The 20,890-nt window shown below is 54.6% G+C and overlaps 2 protein-coding genes and 1 non-coding gene across 18 annotated transcripts; 2 read left to right on the forward strand and 1 right to left on the reverse strand.

The window, feature by feature from the left end:
- The first annotated feature begins 74 nt into the window (after nt 1–74).
- Nucleotides 75–17,156, forward strand: PCGF2 (polycomb group ring finger 2). Of its 12 annotated transcripts, none has more exons than XM_077164574.1 (12): nt 75–205; nt 1,505–1,589; nt 10,687–10,838; nt 11,536–11,694; nt 12,366–12,462; nt 12,792–12,847; nt 12,945–12,995; nt 13,237–13,345; nt 13,509–13,563; nt 13,646–13,744; nt 14,766–14,846; nt 15,471–17,156. In XM_077164574.1, exons 3-12 carry the CDS (start codon nt 10,727–10,729, stop codon nt 15,846–15,848), a joined length of 1,197 nt encoding a protein of 398 aa, XP_077020689.1. In that variant the 5' UTR covers nt 75–205; nt 1,505–1,589; nt 10,687–10,726; the 3' UTR covers nt 15,849–17,156. The 12 variants fall into 12 exon arrangements, with proteins under 12 accessions (XP_077020689.1, XP_077020691.1, XP_077020693.1 ...); XM_077164576.1 differs by lacking the exons at nt 75–205; nt 1,505–1,589 and adding exons at nt 4,429–4,660; nt 6,960–7,074; XM_077164577.1 differs by lacking the exons at nt 75–205; nt 1,505–1,589 and adding exons at nt 4,764–4,999; nt 6,960–7,074.
- Nucleotides 807–880, forward strand: TRNAN-GUU (transfer RNA asparagine (anticodon GUU)). Its single transcript has one exon. It is a non-coding gene; the product is annotated as a tRNA-Asn (tRNA).
- On the reverse strand, nt 11,192–20,515 carry CISD3 (CDGSH iron sulfur domain 3). Of its 5 annotated transcripts, none has more exons than XM_077164593.1 (5): nt 20,282–20,515; nt 19,903–19,938; nt 19,223–19,342; nt 17,489–17,721; nt 11,198–11,936 (listed from the first exon to the last, which is right to left on the reverse strand). In XM_077164593.1, exons 1-4 carry the CDS (start codon nt 20,327–20,329, stop codon nt 17,533–17,535), a joined length of 393 nt encoding a protein of 130 aa, XP_077020708.1. In that variant the 5' UTR covers nt 20,330–20,515; the 3' UTR covers nt 11,198–11,936; nt 17,489–17,532. The 5 variants fall into 5 exon arrangements, with proteins under 5 accessions (XP_077020710.1, XP_077020708.1, XP_077020709.1 ...); XM_077164594.1 differs by having other exon boundaries at nt 11,198–11,955; XM_077164595.1 differs by lacking the exon at nt 17,489–17,721 and having other exon boundaries at nt 11,192–11,936.
- Between the last annotated feature and the right edge of the window lie 375 nt (nt 20,516–20,890).

Here is a 20,890-nt window from a genome sequence, read left to right on the forward strand (position 1 = left end):
TGTACGTCCCTGTCAGTCACCAGTACAGGGTAGTTTGAATGAGAAGCCAAAACCCAGGCAGAAGAAAGCGGAAAATGAAAAGTCACCGTGAGTGCGGAAGAGCCTTGCGTCGGGGTGCATGCTGGGATCGCGGAGGACTGGAGCTCGGGCGCCTCGAGCTTGGGGGACCGACCGCACGCACGTGGCCTGGTGAAGCGAGGATTCGGTAAAGACAGGGTGGAGGTGTCCCGCGGGACAGCCACCTTGGCGCTTATCAATACCATATGGGTCGGGCGTATCACTCATAGTTTATTCACTGCAGAAATCCTTACTGATCACCTGTTACATGCCAGGCACCATGCTAGGCTCTGGATGTGCACTGCCCTAGAACAATGCCTAGCACATAAGGAGGAGCCCATTAAATGCATTTTTAATGGCACGGTAGTGAGGTGAAGGGAAGTGGGTTGCCGGGGATATTCCGCAGCTGCAGGGATTCAGCTGCCAAAGAAGGATTTGGAGGCTTGAGGTTATTCTGCTTTTCGGGACCACCAGGAGGCCGGCTTTACGTGTCCCCAAGTCTCAAGTGACCCTAAAAGTGGACGTTCCGGGCCTCCTCACATCGAGGGTATTTTCCGGGGCTAGCGGGCGCCGAGCCCTCCCAGAGCCGAACACGTCCCACTTCCTCTTCTCCCACAGCTCCGTCGCCCCCCACTCGCGATCAGGCCCCTCTCTTCTTTGGGATCAGGTTCCACCACCCCATTGCCAGAATGGAGCGTCGTGACTCACTGCCATTGACTTGGCTTACTGTCGCCTTAGTAGTCGCTGTAGTCTCTGTGGCGCAATCGGTTAGCGCGTTCGGCTGTTAACCGAAAGGTTGGTGGTTCGAGCCCACCCAGGGACGCTGTTTTCTTTTTTTTTCCCGAGAATATTTGCCCGTTTCCACTAAAAGGGAATTTTAGGCTTTTTGCTCCCAACCGCTAAAAAACTAATTTTTGTAGAGAAAGCACAGAGGTAACACTTTCGGTAGCAAAGGATCATTATCGTTTAAAATTCGTTGTTTACATAATGATGGAATAATTTATCCGCCACTTCCCTCAACCACCCCCTCCCCACCCCCACCATCACCCCCCTGCCGGGGCCGAATTGCTGGAAAGGCAAAGACAGGTTTTTGTCTCCCTGTGCAATACGTTTCAGGTTGCATTTTTCGCAGATTTAAGAATAAATTTGTACTGGAGGCTGGGCAGTTTTCCATTGTTTGCCTGAATCGATGTTGCAGTCTCGAAATATTGCATTTGGAAGGAAAGAAGCTAATGAAAGAGAATGGCAAAGAAAAACTGAGAGATAAAGAGAAACAAAGGTGAAAAGGAAGAACATAGCTGTGTGTGTAAGAGTGAGACAGAGAGAGAGAGAGAGAGAGAAGAGAAATGAAGAGAAGACCTGGAGAACATGGAGAATGGAGAGAGGGAAAAGAATGAGGAACATCAGAAAAACGAAAATGATAAAAATAATCTCTTTTTTCCCCCAGAGATACTACACACAGCAGTGGGAGGAGGAGGATGGGGAAAAAGAGAGAAGATACCCAAAAAGGCATTGTTTGGAGGTGAGAAGGGGTAAGTAAAGGACAGACTGTCACAAAAGTACAAGGAAGAGCCTCCCTCTCCTACCCCATCACCATCTTTATGGGGTGTCTTTAAGGGTATGTACCTGAAATAATTACCCAGATTTCCTGAATTCCTGCCCTCTGGGAGCTTTTACTCTGTGACAGTGAGTGATTGTCAGCTAGAGGACAGCCTGCGATACTAGTTAACACAAATCAAGGGGAAGCATCAATACCCAATGTCTGCTAGAGGCACATCTCAGGGCACAGGGTGGGAGCACTGGCTTTTGCGTTGGGAGAATAGCAAAGGGCTCTCAAGCAGTTCCCCAAGAAGCAGTCTCTCCCACACTTGGCCTGTCCTCAAAATGTAGCTCAAAGGAGGCCTCTTCTGGAAGCCCTTCCCACTGCTTTCCCACCTTCAGCAGGGTGAAGGTGGTTCCTTGCAGCTTCCTGCAGCCCTGGGGGTTCCCTTTGCTCCCATGGCACTATGCATCCCTCAGGGTTTGCCCCCACCAGCCTGTGAACATACAGAGTGGGCTCACCTGCTTTGTATCTTCTGAGCCTAAAGCAGTGTTTGACCTTGGCACATGACAAATGCTTTTATTAGGGTTAATGGAATAAAGACTGGGAAACCAGAAAACTTTCAGGAAAGGATCAGGTCAGAAGTTTCTCTTGATAAATCAGAAAAGTCAGAGATATGAGAACTGGTTGCCCAGGATTGAAAAAATGATTAAAATGAGATTTGGGCAGTGGAGGTCTTCAACATGCTGTTTCTCTCTAGTGGCTTGCTCATGATAACTGGGCACTTAATAACTGCCGAATAAATGAATGGACTCCCAGTGAGCAAGGCGGCCACCTCGGGCAGTCCTCCAGCATTAATGGACATCAGTGAGGACACAGAGGGACATCAACCTTCTTCCCGTAAGCCTATACTCTCCTGAGCAACAGTCCCTGGGTGCACGTGCGGCTTGTGGAAAGGGCCAACATCTTCGCGAAACCCTTACAGGTTTCTCTTGCTTGGAGTCCCCTTCTAGCCCGAAAGAAGTGGCAGAGTCCTTGCTGTGCTTGGTCGACCCTCTCCCTAGAGCGATTAGGGGACAGAAGAGGATGCTCGAGTCTTCTTAGGCAGAGTCCAGAGCGTAGACGAAACACTTACCCTGGGGACAGTGGGCGCCAAGAGCCCTTTTTCCGTAGGGGTGGGTAAACTCACGGTACACCGGTTCAGAGACAGAGGAGCAGGTGACCTCCCGCGGGTTCCCAGACCACCCTCTCTGGACGGAAATCTCTCCCGCCCTTCCTCTTCCTCTTCACCCCCATTCAGCTGGTGAACTCAGCTGGTGTGGGCAGAGGCTGAAGCTGGGGTCACTTGGCGACCAGTGTCCGCAGGTCTCCTGGTCGCCGGCCAGAGGGTGAAAGCATTCAGTTCGGGGTCCCGGGGGTCCCTGCCCCTAGCTCCAGGTCTGCCTGAGCTGCGAGCAACCACGGAAGAAGAGCCTGGAGGGAGGCGCTCCGGAGCTTGCCGAAGACTCGTTTGTTAATTTCCTAGCTCGAACCACCCACTCCCAGAACGCTTAATGGCGCTTCCGGCCGAATAATCGAGCTCTTTGGAGAGACAGGAGCAAGGTCCACCCCTAATAAATCCTGAGTAACGAATAAACGAACCGACTGTCCTAATGAGCCTCACCGGCGGTCGTCGTAACGCAACATCGATTTACTTCCCCGGCGCCGGCTTCAGACTCTTCACCCGGCTTTTCCAAGCCTCCCTCCTGGTTCTCTCACCCCGGCCGGGGCCACTAGGGACCTGATCCCTAACGCTGGGTGGAGCCGGGGGCGACAGTCAGGGTCGGTTGACCCTCTGCCTTTGCGCTCGCTGGGCTCCTCCAGCCGCGGCGGCGAGGGAGGCGCACAAACCCCGCGCAGCGCGCAGAGCGCCCCGGGTGCGCTTGTGGCGCACTAGCGACAAATGCGCTAATCAGCGCCAGGCAGGAAAAAAAAACGCGGGCCCAGCTTCAAGCCCGCGCGCCTGGTTTACTAGTCGACCCTGGCCTCTCGCCCTTGGCCGAGTTATTGTGTCCCGAGTCCCGAGACTGAATTTCCGTCCCTGGAATTGCGTTCCATTCTTCTCTGCCCGAGCACGCTGGGGGTGCCACTCTCCACTACAGCTAACCGAGCCCCCCCACCACCAGATCTCCCTGAGGCCAAGCGTGCGGGGGCGTCGCCCACTGGCCCCCTGTGTTCTGCTGGGGGCCTGCGCGACTCCGGACAGGACGAGGGGGAACCCCAAAGAGCGCCGATCCGCTCTGGGGAGGCGCCCTGGTTGGGTCCGGGTGCGCTGCGATTTAGAACCAGCGATCCGGCCGCCGACGAGGGACAGTGGAGCAGGAGAGCAGATGCAGTTATTAATTTGGAGTGTCTCTTGGAGTGAATGAAAATAACCTGGACGCGTGGCCGGAGGTGTCGCTTCCCCCGTCCGAGCCCCGCGCCCTGCGGTCTAGGCCGAGGCGTGGAGGACTGCGGCGCGAACCACATTTCAGCCCAGCCCTCAATTCTCCATTTTCCAGGCGTCCCCCCAAAGGGGCGGGTATCGCAGGGTCAGTTTCGGGGGTGGGATGGGGGTCGCGTACATATTTTGGGGGTTAACTGCAGTGGGTAACAGTGAAGAGGATTCATCCACCAGTGGCGGGGGTGTGTTCTGGGAAGGGAGGGGTCCTGTCCCGGTTTGGGGGGCCCGGCATCGGGTGGGGGGGGGGCAGTCGCCCTAGCTTCTCCCTCTCCCCTTTTCCTCTCCGCAAACACCCTGAAGGAATGAGGTCACGTGGGTGAGTGGTGGGCGGGACCTACTCTTGTCTGGAGGAAAAAAAGCCATTTTGTCCCCCCCACCTCAGCCCTAGTCTTTCCCCTCCCCCCTCCGTCCCCTCCCCTCTTTCCCTCCCACCCCAAGCCGCTTTCACAAACTCCTTTCTTACGCTAGGTTTCTCCCCTCCCGCCGCCTGAGCAAGCGACACGGTTGCGGCCCCCCTCCCCTCCCTTCCCTCCCTCCCTCCCATCCCCCCCTCCCCGAGACCCACCCGACCCCGAACCCAGGTAAGCAGACGTGGACTCCCCCTTGCTTTCTTTCTCCTACCCCATAACTATCTGGGGATCACGATGCGGGGGGTCGGGGGTGAGCGGTCTATCCTTTTCCACCGATCTCTGAGGGAGGGGGGAGACTATGAGCCCGGCCTGCTTCTCGCGTCTCCCGCCTCCCCCCTGCCCCATCCTAGTTCGCCCCGTCCGCCTTTCTCTCTCCCTTTTTTTCTCTCCCTTTTCCCCTTTCCTCCCTTCCAAGATGGCCGAAGTGGATTCCCCCTTTTAACGATTTAGCGTTTCCCCTCGACCACCACCTCTTTGTGCAGCAGCCCTCTGGTAGCCCTTGCCCCTAAGGTAGCGAGGGGGAGGGTCGGAGCAGCCATGAGGGCCTTGGGGGTACGCGCTGGGTGGATCTGTCTCCCCAGACTTTACCACGAGCCAAAGCAGCCCTTGGCTCTACCCAGTCACCCCTTTCGGTCAGGGAAGGGGGTCGCTCTCTGTCTCGCCCGTGGGCACTGGGGCGTCGTGGACGCGCGAGGACTCGAGGCCAGGAGGAAGGGGACGTGCCTTCCGATTCGTGCGGGGTCGGTGGGGGGGCGCCCTTCCCCGCAGGGGTCTCGGTCCTCTCGGGCACCTCCCCCAGCCTTCCCTTTCCCCTCATCCCAATACTGGGCACCCCGCCCCCTCCCCGGACCACCCCAGCAGCGCCTCTTTCTCCTGAACGCCCCCCTGTGGGCCCTGCCGAAACTTTGGCTCTAGGGAAGGTGGAAGCGGCCACTGGTAACTCGGGTCCCTGTCCCAGCCTCCTGGGGAAGTCAGGGCGGCGGGGGCCGGGGGTGGGGGGAAGAAGGGAGACGCGGGGAGATTTATCGCGATATTTCCCATCGCCAGCGGAGGCGGGAGGGGTCTGAGGGACCGGCCCCACTTCCACTGGGGAGCCGGGCCCCCCTTCCCTCCCCCGCCTCTTCTGCCGCTAGCTCTGAGAGGCGGTACACGGGGCAAGCAGACACCCCTACCCTTCCTCTCCACGGCGGGCCCGGGCATCTCCCCCTCCCCCACGGCCCCCTCTGCCCGGAACGACTCCGGCTGGCTACAGCGGGGAACGAGGAGGCCTGGGGGTGGTGAATTTACTTGTAAATATTGTGGAAGTGTTACTCCGTGCTTCCCCCTTGGCTTTGTCTCTCCGAGTCCGACCCCCCCTCCCCACCTCCCCGCCCCATGTTACCTCAGCCTCTAGGGCCTTCCTGTCGCTGAGGGTGTCTCCTGGCTGTCTCTCATTCTGTTTGGATGTCTCCTCTGGGCCTCTTGCAGTTTGTGTCTGTTCCTGAAACTAATTTCTCTCCTTCCTCCCCCTCTCCACTCTGTTCCAAGGTGTCATTACTTGGAGAAGGAGCATAAAGCCAGCTTTGTTGGAGCTTTCTAGTGGGGAGGTTTTCGGAGGGGTATCTCTGGTTTGGAGTTGGGGATTGAGCCTTTAGAACTGTCTTTAGAATGAGCAGGAAGCAGACTCTAGGTGACACCTGGGACTCAGGATCCAGACCCTGTGTGTGGCAGGTGGGATTCAAGTTGAAATCTTGCAGGGTGGGCAGGAAGGTGGGGAGACATCTGCTATCTGGCCTTTCAGGAGAGATCTAGGTTGATGGAGCTGTTGGCATGGGATTGGAGAGAGCCTAAACAGGGAAGAGTTTACTTCTTTGTGCAGGTCAGATATGGGGGGTTTTGCTGGTTAGAAGTCCACCCCAGGCCCCCAACCTCAGTCCCCAAGAGCGGAGGTTGGGGTCTGTGCTGCTTTTCTGCTGGGAGGCTTATGTTACAATTTGCCCTAGGTGGACCAGGGATGCACAAAAGACTAGTGTGTATATGCAACTCTAGTGGCAGGCAGGGATGTCAGGCTGTGTGCTTCTGCTGGGGTGGGTGGGGATGGCTTGTGCATGTGGCAAGTGTGGGCCTGGCTCAGGTCTGGTTGTATGGGTGATAGGGTGTGTCTGGCCCAGTGTTTGTCGGGCTGTGTGTGTGGTGTGTTTGCTTGGCTTGTGTATTGTGAGTGTGAGAGAGATGGATGGGGTGTGTCTGGCAGTGTGTGACTTTGTGTATATTTTGGGTTTTTGTCTTTGATCTTAGGAAGCTAAGAAATGAGTGGTGAGGGAGGGAGGGTAGAATGCACCCAGCTTCAGGAGGCTAGAGACAGGTGCTGGAGGGTAAGGGTGGCAGTGTCCCAGGATTGAGGATCAGGGAATGGTGAGAGATTGACTCAGTGTCCTCAAGGCAGGCCCCTTGGTCCCACCCACCTGCAAATACATTTGGACCCATGCAGCAGGTTGAAGCCATGGAGTCCTGGGACCCGGGATCTGAGACTTGACGCCATGCTCTGGCTCACTGAGAAGCTGCTGCCATTCTGGGAGCCTCAGTTTCCCCATCTGTACCTTGGGGTGAGTGTGTGAGATGATTAGCCTCTGTCCCCTCTTTCTACTTTAAGGCGAAAACATGTGCTGATGGTGATGTTTTGGCCAGACTTCCAAAATCCCCTTCCAGCAGGAGCCATCTTCCTGCCTACCCCTCACTTCAAGATAACTACCCTTCCACTTACCTGGATGGACTTTGATCAGGTTTATTGGTTCCTTAGATGACTGGGATGCCTGTGGAAACAGCACTGGTTCAGGAGTCAGGCAGTTTCTACTCCCAGACCTACCACTGCTTTGCCGTGTAAATTTAGGCAAGTCACTTCTCTGTAAAATGAAAAGATCAAACATGATGCCTTCTGAGGTCCCTTTTACCTCTGCAATTCTAGATATCTGAATGGGGCCTTAAATGACTTTTTCCAAGACCCAGAGGGTTTCTCAGGAGCAAGTTGGGCTAATTTAATTTGAAGAAAGGGCAGAGCAAAGAATTCTGTAACTGGGCATCCAAGTAAGCAGATGGGTCTTTGAGTTATTAGAGACTTACTATTTCTACAGGGGAAAATGGAGAACCTGACAGTGAGAGAGGCCTAAATTGGGGAAGTGGGGGCTTCCAAAAAGAGACTGGTTAAAATAGAGAGGTAGGGGAAGGAGTGGTTTCTGTTAACTGGGGGCTTTGGGGAAGAGGAAAGCCAATTGCCAGGCTGGGTGCTAGGTGCTGGTCATGTTCTTCTCCTGCCACTGGCTAGGACCCGGGGGCTTGAGCCAAGAGCTTGGGCTGCCCAAGATTCATTCCCTTGCAAAGACAGGAGAGAGAAGATGCTGTAAGGGCTTGGTCCCAGCTGGGGGGAAAGGTTGTGTTTGGGGTGGGAGACAGTTCTCAGATCCATTGTGGGGACAGCTGATCTTTTGTTACAGCTCCCAAACTCCACAGAGGCCACCTCCAAATGGCCCCCCTTTTTGCTTTTTGGGATCTCTCTGTCCTCCTCTTTCTCCCTCTTAAGTGGTTCCTATCTCCCATCCTCTTCCCTAAAATGATGACAGCTGGAGGTCCAGCCACCCCTCGTCCCTCTTCTCTCTTCATCCTATAACACACCAGACAGTTGCAGCGGGCAGGGGAACTGGGTATCAGAAATGAGGGGCCAGAGGCCTCCTGGGGTGGGAGGGTAAGGAGGGGGGCCTACGGGGGGCAGGGGGGGGGAACAGCGCTCCTGTTTACAGTTGTTCTTGGCACCTGCTGGCAGGGCCCTTCAGGTAACCATGGCAATCAGGTGAGGAGCCAATCAGCACTTCTCCCCACCCCCAGCCCCAGAGGTAACAGTCTGAGCCCCTGGGGATGGGGGGAGCAGAAGGAAGGGGCTGGCAAGGGGGTGTAGCAAGGGGGCTCGTTTCTTAAAGAGAAGAAGGAGGAGCATTTCATTCAACAAGCACCACAGCCCTTCCTGTCTCCTCACCCTCGCATTCCAAGAGGGGCTTGGGGGTGTTCTTGGTCTGAAGTCTCACAAATGTGAGGGGGCGAGGGGCACCGCCATTTGCACTTGGGGGCTCCTGGGTGTCAATTCTATCTGGGTGGGGTGGGGGTTGAGGGTCTTAAGAGCAAGTGTCTGTTTTGAAAGCAGAATGGGTGAATGAGTAAATGAGGCGGCAATGGGAGTATGGGGAGCCGACATGTTTGTGTGTACATGTGTGTGCGAGACAGAGCAGGAAAAAGAGTTGTGAGTTACTGACAACAGTCTGGACCCCCAGCATTATTGGAGCCCCACGTGTTTTATCGGGAGTGTATTGCACACACACAGGCACATTTGGACACAGATGCACAGGACGTGGTCTCATAAAGTATCTTTGGAGGCCCCAGTGGTGCATGCACACACACAACACGCGCGCACACACTGGCTGTTACACACGCTCAGAGGGACAGCCACTTGGAGTTGATTCTCCCTCTTCCTTCTCTGGATGGTTGTAGTAATATTTGGGCATCTTGCCATGGACAGGGTTACTATGGGAACAACCAGCCAGTGGAGTAGCCTGCAAACCTCCTGCGTAACTGGGAAGGGTCCCAGGCAGGAAAGGCCCAGCGAGGCTGCTGAGTGGGGCAGGAACACTTGACCTTCCTCAGGCCGGGTCTGCAGGTCTCAAGGCCGCTGCCTCTCCTTGGGGTCTCGAGGCTCGCTCTCAGCCAAGCTTGTTGCTCTCTGCCCTGCAGCTGGGTGTCTCCCTCGCCTGGCCTTTGTGCCTCTCCGTTTCTTTCAGTCTCTGGCCAGGTTCCCTGTGCCTCTGTTTGCTGTTTGAGTCCTGGCCAAGCTCATCCCTGGGTCTCTATAGAAACTGCCGATCCCGGCTGTGAATTTCTTGTCCTAGAAAACCCAATGTGGTCGCTTTAGAAATCTTTCAGGAAAGGAGGGTAGGGTGTGAGTATGTTGTAAAGGAGCTTTTTGGGCTTGGCCACCCTCCCAAGCCCCCCACCCTTACGGCTTTTACACTGGGAAAGAGGGGGGTGTAGGTTTGATTTCTATACCAAGAAGTAAGCACCTTGGCCAGACCAGAACTGGGCTCTGACTTACCACCTTAAACCCTGCCAGGGGCCTGGCTGGGTGCTCGTGTGGGCTGGGGTCAGAGAACTTTCTCACTCACCTTGGCTGGCATCCATGCTCACTTTGGCAGGCTGTGGTCTGTCAGAAAGATCCAGGACAGACTGGTTGCAGAGGTGTCACCCAGGTGGGAGATGGTGGGAGGTTTCATTGCCCACATAGGGAGATTCCTGTGTGTGCATGAGAGGGGGTATGTGCTTGGGGGCACAGTGGGAAGAATTCCTATGGAAGGGCCAGTGACAGGCTTTTTGCCCTGACTCCTTAACTGCCTTTACCTACAGAGTCCAGGGCTGGACCTGGAGTCAGGCTTGAATTGCATTTTCCCAGCTGCAGCCACGGAAGGCCCATCCTCTTTATTCCCTGCCTGAGCACCAGGTCTGGAACCCAAAAGGTCAGGGTTTGATGGATTTCCAGGGAGATGCCTGTATCTGTCGGGCCTGGATCCATCAGACCTTGGAGGGAGATGCTGGGGGCTAGGCTGGATGCAGGGCTGGAAGGATGAATGATGGTCGGTCCCTTCACACTTAGGAGCCCACAGTGTTTCTAGAGAAGGCTTCCTGGAGGAGGAGTGGATGAGGTAGAAGGGTGAGATTTAGTCAAGGGTTTTCCACCCTTGTAGAGGGGCGGGGGGGGCGGTGATAGCGTGTTCTTTTTCTTCTTGTATCTAAGTTTCCTTGTAGCTCCCAGCACTTCTTATATGTTTGACCACTTGAGTCAGTATGGATGGGTAGTCTAGGTGATTATCAAAAACCTCGTTCTCTTCCATTTCCCTGCCTCCACACATCCTCTGGAGAGTTGGGGAGTGCTTTTGTGGTCTAACCTCAATCCTTCCTACCGCTCCTAAGATGGAACTCAACCTCGTTGCTCCCGGCTGCATGAATTTCCAGAGCCTCCAGCACTTCAGGAATCCTCAGAGGGGGCCAGAAAGAACTAACAGGCCCTTGTACTCTGTCCTACCTCAGACGCAGAGAGGAAGGGCCTGGAGCTTAGGCAGAGATGTTAACTTGTATCTGTACCGTTGGTTCTCTGGATTGCTGATTCCAATTTCTTTTCTCAGGGTGACGCTCCCCAGTCCCCTTGCTCCCCAGCCTGGCATCATGCATCGGACCACACGGATCAAAATCACAGAGCTGAACCCTCACCTCATGTGTGCCCTCTGCGGGGGGTACTTCATTGATGCCACCACCATCGTGGAGTGCTTGCATTCCTGTGAGTTGAGTACAGGGGTGTTTCCCAGGGCAGACAGCGTCTGCCCAGGTTTGGGGACACTGCCCACTGGTTTGGAAACACCAGGCCCTGCCCTGAATCGCAGACTTGGGCCAGGTGTCTATTGGGGATCCCAAGTCACATAGAGGGTGCCTGGAAGGGGAACCTGGAGGTTTCAGTCCAGGAGTGAGTTCATTTCTGGGGTTTTCATCTGAAATCTCACCTCTATTCTAGAATCATTATGGCTGAAATTCTACCCCTTGAAAAGGCAGGTAGATACCCCTTGTCCTTTGTTATGAACTTGGTGGCAAGGGGTCAAGGACTCAGGGAGGTGTCTGAGAGGTGGCTCTTGTTTTTTGATTTTTTGTTTTTTTGTTTTTTGCTTTTTTTTAATTTTTAAAATTTTTTTATTAATTAAAAAAAATTACAAAAAACACAAACATTCCCAACACATACACTCAGCAATTCACAATATCATCACATAGTTGCATATGCATCATCATGATCATTTCCCAGAATATTAGCATCAATTCAGAAAGAAATAAAAAGACAACAGAAGAAAAAAAAATTTTACATGCCATACCCCTTACTGATCCCTTTCATTGATCACTAGCATTTCAAACTAAATCTGTTTTAACATTTGTTCCCCCTATTATTTAATTTTTATTCCATATGTTCTACTCATCTGTTGACAAGGTAGATAAAAGGAGCATCAGACACAAGGTTTTCACAATCACAGAGTCACATTGTGAAAGCTATATCATTGTTCAATCATCATCAAGAAACATGGCTACTGGAACACAGCTCTACCTTTTCAGGCAGTTCCCTCCATCCTCTCCACTACATCTTGAACAACAAGGTAATATCTACTTAATGTATAAGAATAACCTCCAAGATAACCTCTGGACTCTGTTTGGAATCTCTCAACCATTGACACTTTGTTTCATTTCACTCTTCCCCTTTTGGTCGAGAAGGTTCTCTCAATCCCTTGATGCTGAATCTCAGCTCATTCTGGGATTTCTGTCCCATGCTGCCAGGAAGATCCACAACCCTGGTAGTCATGTCCCACGTAGACAGGGGGAGGTCTGCTTGCTGTGTTGGCTGGAGAGAGAGGCCACATCTGAGCAACAAAAGAGGTTCTCTTTGGGGTGACTCTTAGGCTTAATTTTAAGTAGGCTTGACCTATCCCCTGTGGGGTTAAGTTTCATATGAACAAACCCCAAGACTGGGGGCTCAGGGTGGCTCTTGTTTTGTATCCCATAAGGGGACTTGGGACTCATCTTATACATGGCACTGTCTACACATACACACACACACACACATGTGGGCGCATGAGATTTTTCCTCTCCCAAGGATGAGTGAGGGGTAGCTCTGACTTGTGCAAAACAGACATCACCATGTTGGGCCTTTGAACAGGCCTGAACTGTGGGGACAAGGAGGAGAAGAAGGGATACCTGAATCTTAGCAGAGGGCTGGCCGTGGGTTGGGAAGGGGGCTCTGACTCTCCTCTCTTTCTGTATAATCCCCAAGTCTGCAAAACCTGCATTGTACGCTACCTGGAGACCAACAAATACTGCCCTATGTGTGATGTACAAGTCCACAAAACCCGACCGCTGCTGAGCATCAGGTGGGCCTGGCACACTGCTTCTCCTGCCTGTGCTGATCTTCTGGGTCTCCTGGGTGCTTCCCACCATACCTCTTACTCCCTTCTTGCATCCTCTATGTAGCTGAGGCAACAGGTGTGAGAGAAGCTTGGGCATGGACTCAGGCACCTGCCCTCCCTCTGGGTTGCATCCAACTTGTAGGCTGAGAAGTACTGGTGTTAGTTAAGACCAAACCCACAGGAACCCCAATGCCTGGGCCTGGGTCTAAGGAAGGGAGGTGGGAAGAGCTCTCCCTGGCAGGGAAGAATAGGGTGAGGTGGCTGCTGATGGGCCCCTGTATGTTTTTCTCCAGATCTGACAAAACCCTTCAAGATATTGTCTACAAATTGGTTCCTGGGCTTTTTAAAGGTATCTACCCACCCTTCCTTCTTCTATACCACCCCACCTCCCACTCCTAACCATGTCCCAGCCTGCTGCCTTCTCCTCATGTGCCTCCCTCTTCCAGATGAGATGAAACGGCGACGGGATTTCTATGCAGCGTATCCCCTAACAGAGGGTGAGTGTGTTTGTGGGCCTGGGACTGTGTGAGTGTGTGGTGCTGCCTCCAGGGCTGGATGGATTGTGCTGTCTGCCTTGCCCCCTGACTTGCCCCCTGACTTTTCACTGAGTCTTCTCCCTGTTCTAAACTGCCAGCCCACAGGATTGCTGGGCTCCCTCACTGAGCTACCTGATCCCTAGGTTCTTGGGGGGGCTCCCTTGCCCCATCTTAGGCCAACCCCTCAAAACTCTTTCCACAGTCCCCAACGGCTCCAATGAGGACCGCGGCGAGGTCCTGGAGCAGGAGAAGGGGGCCCTGAGTGATGACGAAATTGTCAGCCTCTCCATTGAGTTCTACGAAGGTGTCAGGCAAGTCTGGCCTAGGCCTGGTCCTTTTGGGCTCCCACCTTTCCTACTCTGATTTGTTCCCCTGGGAGGAAAGAATGCCTCTGGGAGGTTCCTCTGGATTACTAGGGTATCCTGCCTCCTCCAGGGTCTCCCTAGCTTCATTCTCCCCACCCCTACCCCCCAGGGACCGGGAGGAGAAGAAGGGTCCCCTGGAGAATGGAGATGGGGACAAAGAGAAGGTGAGTGCTGGGGCCCACCTAGAGTGGGATGTGGGCTGGGAAGAAGTGGCCTGGGTGGACCCCAAGGGTGCCTCTCTCCCAGCAGACAGGGGTGCGCTTCCTGCGATGCCCAGCAGCCATGACAGTCATGCATCTTGCCAAGTTTCTCCGCAACAAGATGGATGTGCCTAGCAAGTACAAGGTGAGCCCCTGGCCCCTGTGCCCTTTCAGAAAAAATGATTGTGTGTCTGTGTGTGTGTCTGTGTGACAGTCTGTACATCCCAGGCTTTGTTCAGGACTGGCTGGGTGTCACCAAGGGCTTGCATGGATATATAATTGAGCCTGAGTAGAAGGTAGAAATCAAGATTAGGTTATGTCTGCTGATGTCTGTGCAAAGGTGCATGGGACTAAAGGAGATGGTATGTGCGTGTATGCATGCACATTCGCTCACTCAGAACTGTGGTGAAAGTGTAGGAGTGTGTGTGTAAAACCATAGGGCTTTATCTGGGACCAGCTGGTTGTGAGAAGGCCAGTCTGAAATTCCAAAGGAGCTTGAGGACACAGCCTCTCACCCGTGAATGCATACATGATCCTCTGGAGAGTCTGTTGAAACGCAGGTTCTGATCCTGGGGGATTAGAGTGGGGCCTGAGATTCTGCATGTCTAACAGGCATGATGCCATGGCTGCAGTTCAATGGCCCACACTTGGCGGAGAGAGGCTCTAGAAAAGTGGATCCCAAACTTTACTGAATATTAGAATCACCTGGGAGCTTTAAAGCTCCGGATGCTCAGTCCTCAGCCTATGTCAATTAAATCAGGAACTCTGGGGCTGAGATCCAAGCATCAGTCTTTTTCTTTAAAGCTCCAGGGGTGAGAGTCAGTGCTCCAGAGATCCTTTTCATCTTGGGCCTTTTCTTTGCTTATTTCTTTGCCCTGGGAGGCTGGTCAGATGTCAGGGGACCTAAACAGCTGTGTGGCTGGCTTGAGGGGGTGCCAATGATGTGGGCATCTTCCCTGGATCCTTTCCCACCTGGTAATCAGGAACTATGTTGGGGCAGTTCTGATAGGGATGTCAGACCCACAGTGAAACCCCCAAGTAATGACAGATCACCGCCAGCCCACCTCCCACACCCCCACTCCTCCCACTAAGACTCCCAACCTCACACCAAATGGCCAGCACCCTGAGCCTGACCAGGGTCGTGGTGTCCTCTATTCCTCCCCCAGGTGGAGGTTCTGTATGAGGATGAGCCGCTGAAGGAGTACTACACTCTCATGGATATCGCCTACATCTACCCCTGGCGGCGGGTGAGCTGGGTAGGGCTGCCCAGGATGGGGACAGGGCAGGGGGGCCCCCTGCAGAGTCTGGCATTGGTGTGTGGCCACAGTGACGCATGGGCCACCCTGCTCTAATCACAGACAGTCCATCCTTGTCCCCTGAGTGGCTGTGCCCAGGGTGGCATGCCACACCATTTCAGCTTCTGGGCCATCTCTCCCTGAAGACCTTCAGATATTCAGAAAGAGGAAAAGATCCTTTGGTAGATTACGGACCCGGATTTAGGATTATGAGACTGGAGAGGAGCAAATGCTACTTTCTGTTTGGCCCGCCTTCACTTGACTGTTTTTGTCTTTTAACTTTGAAAAGTTTAGGTCTTTTTCCTTCTGCTTCCCTCCTCTCTTTCTCTCCGAGTTTCTGGTCTTTCACATTGCTTCTCCAGGTATTTGTGGTCTCACATTCTATTCTGTTTGTGTCCCTGTATCTGAGCTTGCTGGCATCAGTCATCTCCTCTCTCTGCGTGACTCTCCCCTCTGTGAGGCCCCATCTTCCCGTTTTTCTTGCTGGGGCATTCTGTGGGGTGAAGTTGGGTACTGGCTAGCCATTGCCTGACACCCTCCCCTTCCTTGCCTTTCTCCTTCGGCCTCTCCCCACAGAATGGCCCCCTCCCCCTCAAGTATCGTGTCCAGCCAGCCTGCAAGCGGCTCACCTTGCCCACTGCGCCCACACCCTCGGAGGGCACCAATACCAGCGGGGCATCCGAGTGTGAGTCAGTCAGCGACAAGGCTCCCAGCCCTGCCACTCTGCCGGCCACCTCCTCCTCCCTGCCCAGCCCAGCCACCCCCTCCCATGGCTCACCCAATTCCCACGGGCCCCCAGCCCCCCACCCTACCTCCCCAGCTCCCCCTTCGACAGCCGGTGGGGCTACCACAGCTGCCAACGGGGGTACCTCGAACTGCCTGCAGACAGCATCCTCCACCAGCAGGGGGCGCAAGATGACTGTCAACGGAGCTCCTGTGCCCCCTTTAACTTGAGGAAAGGGACCCTCTCTCCTCCAGCCATGCCTCTCCATCCCTCTACTTTCTCTGGGCCCTTTTTTCCCCACCTCTTCTACTTTCCCTAGCTCTTCCCACCTTAGGGGTAGGGGGTGGATTTTATAAATAAATCTATATATATATGTATATAGGATAAACCAAATATACATACTTATTTTCTATGGACCAACCAGATTAATTTAAATGCCACAGGAGACAAACTGTATGTGTGTGTGTGTATGTGTGTGTGGGGGGGGGTGAGGTGTTCATTTTTAGGGGGTCTTGTGTAATTTCTTCTGCTCTTTTTGGTGGTGCCTAGAGGTGGACTGGAGGGACTACCTGAGGCTCTGTAAAAGTCTGCCCTGTCCTCCCTGTTTCCCAAGAAAGTTAGGATCTCGGGGCCCCACCAGCCCCAAAACCCTGGCACAACTCTAACTGGATGTGTTTCGGGTTCCACCCCATTTCTTTACCCATCTTGGCTACTGTCCTGCCCCTGACCAGTGCATCCCCCTTCTCCCCACATTGTTGAATGTCCAGAGAATTGCTAAGACAGTGCCTTTTACAAATGCATTTTATCCCCTGGTTCTGGGGAGTGAGTGGGCTATGGAGATAGCTCCTTACCTCCTCCTCTTGCAGTGGAAACATTGTACAAACAATAGATAGTTCTGCCTTTCCGCCCCCCCTGTGTGTGTGGCCTTTGCATCATTTATCTTGTAGAAGAGAAGATTCAGGCCAGAGGAGGCCTCAGCCCTTGAAATTCCACTGTGGCTTTAGCATTGTAAACAGCCTCACCCCCTCAGCCCCCTACCCTCACCCAGCAACCCTGACCAGCAAGGCTGGGGTGAGGTCTCGTTTGGGGGCCTGGGGGGTGGGGGACAAAGTTAACCTCAGAGAAGCACAGACCCCATATTTTTCCAAAGGCAAACGACCCTCCAGCCCCTCCAGCTCCCTAACCCCAGCTGAGGCAGAGTCAGGACAGAGTGACAGAGGCGTCTAAAAGCACAAGAAGACAGAAACCTGTAAGCTCTCACCCCAACTATCCCCTGAGGAATTAACAGACAACACCCCCTCAGGGGTAGATCCCAGCAGATCCCTGCCCACCTGTTTTTTCCTCAAATGTACATAGATTGGATGGAGGTGAGAGGGAAGACTCTGGACTTTAGTCGCCACCGGGGTGCGTGGGGTTGGGAGCCCTCTGGGTGTGTCTGTGTTTGCACCTTGTCCTGTGTCTGAGGTCCCGTGCCTGTGTCCTCCTGCCCTGGGACGTTTGTATCTCTTGGCTTTGTAATAAATGCTGCATATTCTCCCGAGCCTGGAGTTCTTTGGGGTAAAGGGGAGGGAGAAGCAATGGGTGGACCCCCCTTCATGCCCCTTATCTCTGAGCCCAAGCCCCTCCTGGGGGACCCCATGTGGAATTAGTCAGCTGCGCTCTCCCTGCGGCTGGTATAGTCTGGAGCAGGGATGGGAAAAGTATCTCCCACCAGCTAACCAAAAGGACACCACTCTGCATAGGCATGCTTGTTTAATGTCATCAGCTCCCAACTGCCCCCAAGTCAGGTGTGGATACCAAGCCCCTCCATGATCCACCCTTTCTTGGGCCAGCACTCAAGTTTCCTTCTCCACAAACGGGATGCAGGTACCTGTCCAAAGTGTGGAGCCAAGGCCCCCCTGGGGCTGGCAGCAGCTACTCCCTCAGAGGAGGGGAGCCCACTTCTGCCTTCTGCACCCGCTCACTCCTGTGGGTGCCATCGCAGTATGGGGGCCTCTGAGTGGCCTTGCAGGTACAGAGGGCCACCGTGCGGGTCTCTTGGGCCTTGAACTTGAGCGGGGATAGGCCAGTGCGTTGGAAGAAGTGGGAGCCGTCACAGAAGGGCTGATGGAGGAAGAGGAGTTAGAGGCCTCATCCCACCACCTGGGGCAGGTCAGGTTCCCCAAAGAACTTGGGGAGCACGACTCAGTGGTTAGGGCTTGGGCTCTGCCGTCCAACTATCTGAATTCATGCTGACCAGAGAACTTATGTCTCATTTGTAATGTGGGGTACAGGGGGTGGGGAGTGATAAAAGTAGTTGTCACAAGGAAATAAAATTGCTAATGGTCATTACACACTTCATCTATAGAAAGTTTGAGTTTATATAGCATTTACATCTAGGGGAATCAGAGGAGCAGGACACAGGGACAGAATTTATAATGTGACATGGGACCTCCAGTGTCAGCAATGTTTACACTTGTTTTGTTGTTGTTTTTTTTCCCCTTTTAAATGGCTCTGAATCTCCATTGGCTCATGAAGTCCATTTCCTTCCCCATGTTCTCTGTGGAGTACAGACGTCTCTGGGTTATAGAGTGCCTGAGTGTATCACAGCACTTTCAGGCTGTGGTATTGATTCTGTTTGGCTCCAGGAAATAACGGAATGGAGTGGATGTGGGTGGGAGGGAGGGAAGGAGAGCGAAGCATGTGCCGTGTTAACTCTTCCATCTCTGAGGTGGTTCAAGCAGAGACTGGGTCATGGAAACTGAGGCTCAGAGAGGTGCTGTGACTGGCTAGTGTGTGGCAGAGCTGGAAGCAAGGCCTCTTAGCTGTCACCCAGGGTCCAGTGGTTGGGGAGGAAGCGAGACAGGTGAGAGAAGTATGCAAGTAGCAGTCAGCAACCTGTCCCAGAAGGTGTAAGGCAGAGAGGCCATGCTCCTCCAGCTGGTGTGATCTGGGCACTGTTCTATCCTCATGAGGACCTGCCCAACCAAAAGTGGGCCCTAGAACCCTGGGCTGCTGACTCCACACCACACTGCTCAGAGGAACACAGAAAAGAAAGGGGCCTGACAGCTAAGGATATGCTGGAGATCCTGCTGGCATGAAAGGCTCCTGGGATGGAAGGGCAAAGGGCTGGGGGCCAGGCTGAGGAGACAGCGGGTTGTTGCAGGGGACCAGGAAAGAGTCATATGAACTGAAAAAGAGACAGGGTTTTCTGGGAGAAGAGGACTGGGAAGGGGTACAGGAAAGGCTGGCAGGCTTTGGGGGCAGGAAAGCAGGGCTGAGTCTTCCCAATTTTGGGTCCGATGCCTGGGACCTTTGGCCCAGATGCTACCTGGAAGGAGAGAAGGAAAGAGGCAGGCGAGCCTCCGTGCCCAGAACAGAACCCTGGGCTCCACCAGTCTGGCTACGTGACTGAGTTTCTGCCTCACTGTCCTCATTTCAAAGAGTTGATGTATAGAACAAGCGAGCTCAGGACTGCTGGTGGCGCTGGCCTGAGAGTATTCTTCCCAGTGATTTCACGGGTATGTGTGGGAAGAAGAGTATGTGGGTGGAAGATCCTAGGAGATGACCAGGCTGTCCCCAACCAGGGATGTCACATCAATGGGAAGGGTGATGGGCCTCTCACCTGCTTCTTGCTGCGGCCACACACACACCACCTGTAGGTTTTCCCAGCTACAAGCTCCACCTTGATGGGCGTTTTCAGGGCCACCACAGACTTGGCTGGGGTTTTGGGGAACCATTGGGCCTGCAGAAAGGGAAGCTGAGGAGTGAGGGGCCAGGTTTTCAGAGCCTCTCAAAGTCCTTTCCTACCTATGGCCTTGTCCATTTCCCACTGGTCCTGACCTGTGACAGGCTCAAGATGCTGATTTGATGTCACCTGGCAGGGACATCTCCCTCAGGACGACAGAAGGACCCTGTGCTCCAGACGGGAGATTTCAAGGCCATGCAGGCACTCAGGTTTCTGTGGTCCAGATGCCTATCCCTCAAAGCCTCGCTCCGCCCTAGATACTAGGGAGGGGGAGGTCCGTTAGCCCTAAGGCAGGGCCAATCTCACTTGGCACTGCTGTTCCCAGCAAAACTTAAGCTTGGAGCTCGGCTCTGCGTCGTGCCCTCTGGCCCAGCCCACCGCCCCTGGAGTCATTGGGGTTACTGGAGGTGACCGTGGGCAGACCTTCAGGGCACAAGGAGATTGGGATCTGGGGAGCAGGACTCTACTCTTTCTCGATTCCATTCCCAGATCTCTACCTTTGAGCTCTCTGGGCCTGGGGAATTTGTACTGAGAGGAGGGGAAGCTGGGGTACTCACCAGCCAGGAGGAAATATATTGCCTCTGGTTCAGCTTCTGCAAGGTACGCAGGCATCGAGATAGACGGTGGTTTAGAAACAGAAAAATAAAATCAATGGAAAGGGGAGGTCGAGGGAAGTGGTCTGGAAGGGAAATTATAGGGCTGAAGGGAAATGGGAAAGATAGGAGGGCTAACGGGAGCAAGACTATGTGGGCAGGTCCTGGCACCTAGTCGGGGCTCAGGAAGTGGAGGCTGCGGACGTGCCGCGTGGAGGGCAGAGGTACATTCGGCCGAGGGGCGGCGGGACTGGGCTTGGGAAGAGGCCTGGGGGCAGGCGGGAGCCGGGCCCGGACAGGAGGGGGCCCAGGCGGCCGGCCGAACCAGGGGGAAGACGCTTACCCAGGCGCCGCGCGCCGCGGGCCGCAGAATCAGCGCCGCGCTGCCCATGGCCGCCGGCCTCTACCGCCGCGCGGAGCCGGCTCCGCCCCGCACCCCGCACCTCCCCGCTCGCGGGTCACCTTCCGGCTTCCCTCCGCTTCCCAGGCCCGGAAGACGCCGCCGAGTTCTGAGTCCGGGGCCTGCGGGGTCGGGCCCAGTCCCAGCCGCCGGAAGCCCAGCGGAGGTGCCCGCCCAGCAGCCTCCCCCGGGTCTTCTGGGGGAGGTGGGGGGGCCCTCCTAGCGCCCCCTTGGGTACCGGCTTGTCTGCGGAACGGCCCGCAGAGCGCCTGGTTTCCTGGCCTCGCCTCCTGAGGCCCGGCTCACCCCCAGTTAAGTTTGGGAGTGGCTGGGCGGGGGTGGGGGTGGGGGTTGGGCGGAGTTGCGGAGCGGGGCGCATCCTCCTGAGAGCCGCCTTCTCCTGCGAGTCTAAGGCCGTGTTCCTAAAAGCGCATCCGCGTCCACCCCGTCGCCCGGGGCCCGCTCCGATCTACAGATGACACTCTTGTGGACGGGCTTAGAGTGCGACACGGGTGTTTTGAGCACTCTGGTTTGTGAACTAAGGACTGAAAG

This window comes from Tamandua tetradactyla, chromosome 6, assembly GCF_023851605.1.
Source record: "Tamandua tetradactyla isolate mTamTet1 chromosome 6, mTamTet1.pri, whole genome shotgun sequence".
Lineage (NCBI taxonomy): Eukaryota > Metazoa > Chordata > Mammalia > Pilosa > Myrmecophagidae > Tamandua > Tamandua tetradactyla.

Excerpts from the sequence above, each read along its gene's own strand:
- CISD3 (XM_077164593.1), bottom strand. The coding sequence starts at position 20,329 with ATGGGCAGCGCGGCGCTGATTCTGCGGCCCGCGGCGCGCGGCGCCTGG. Across the intron at positions 19,939-20,281 it reads CCGCGGCGCGCGGCGCCTGG|AAGCTGAACCAGAGGCAATA; the intron begins GTAAGCGTCTTC and ends CGTACCTTGCAG. Across the intron at positions 17,722-19,222 it reads GTGGCCGCAGCAAGAAGCAG|CCCTTCTGTGACGGCTCCCA; the intron begins GTGAGAGGCCCA and ends TTCCTCCATCAG.
- PCGF2 (XM_077164572.1), top strand. Across the intron at positions 12,996-13,236 it reads AGCGTATCCCCTAACAGAGG|TCCCCAACGGCTCCAATGAG; the intron begins GTGAGTGTGTTT and ends CTCTTTCCACAG. Across the intron at positions 13,564-13,645 it reads GAGATGGGGACAAAGAGAAG|CAGACAGGGGTGCGCTTCCT; the intron begins GTGAGTGCTGGG and ends CCTCTCTCCCAG.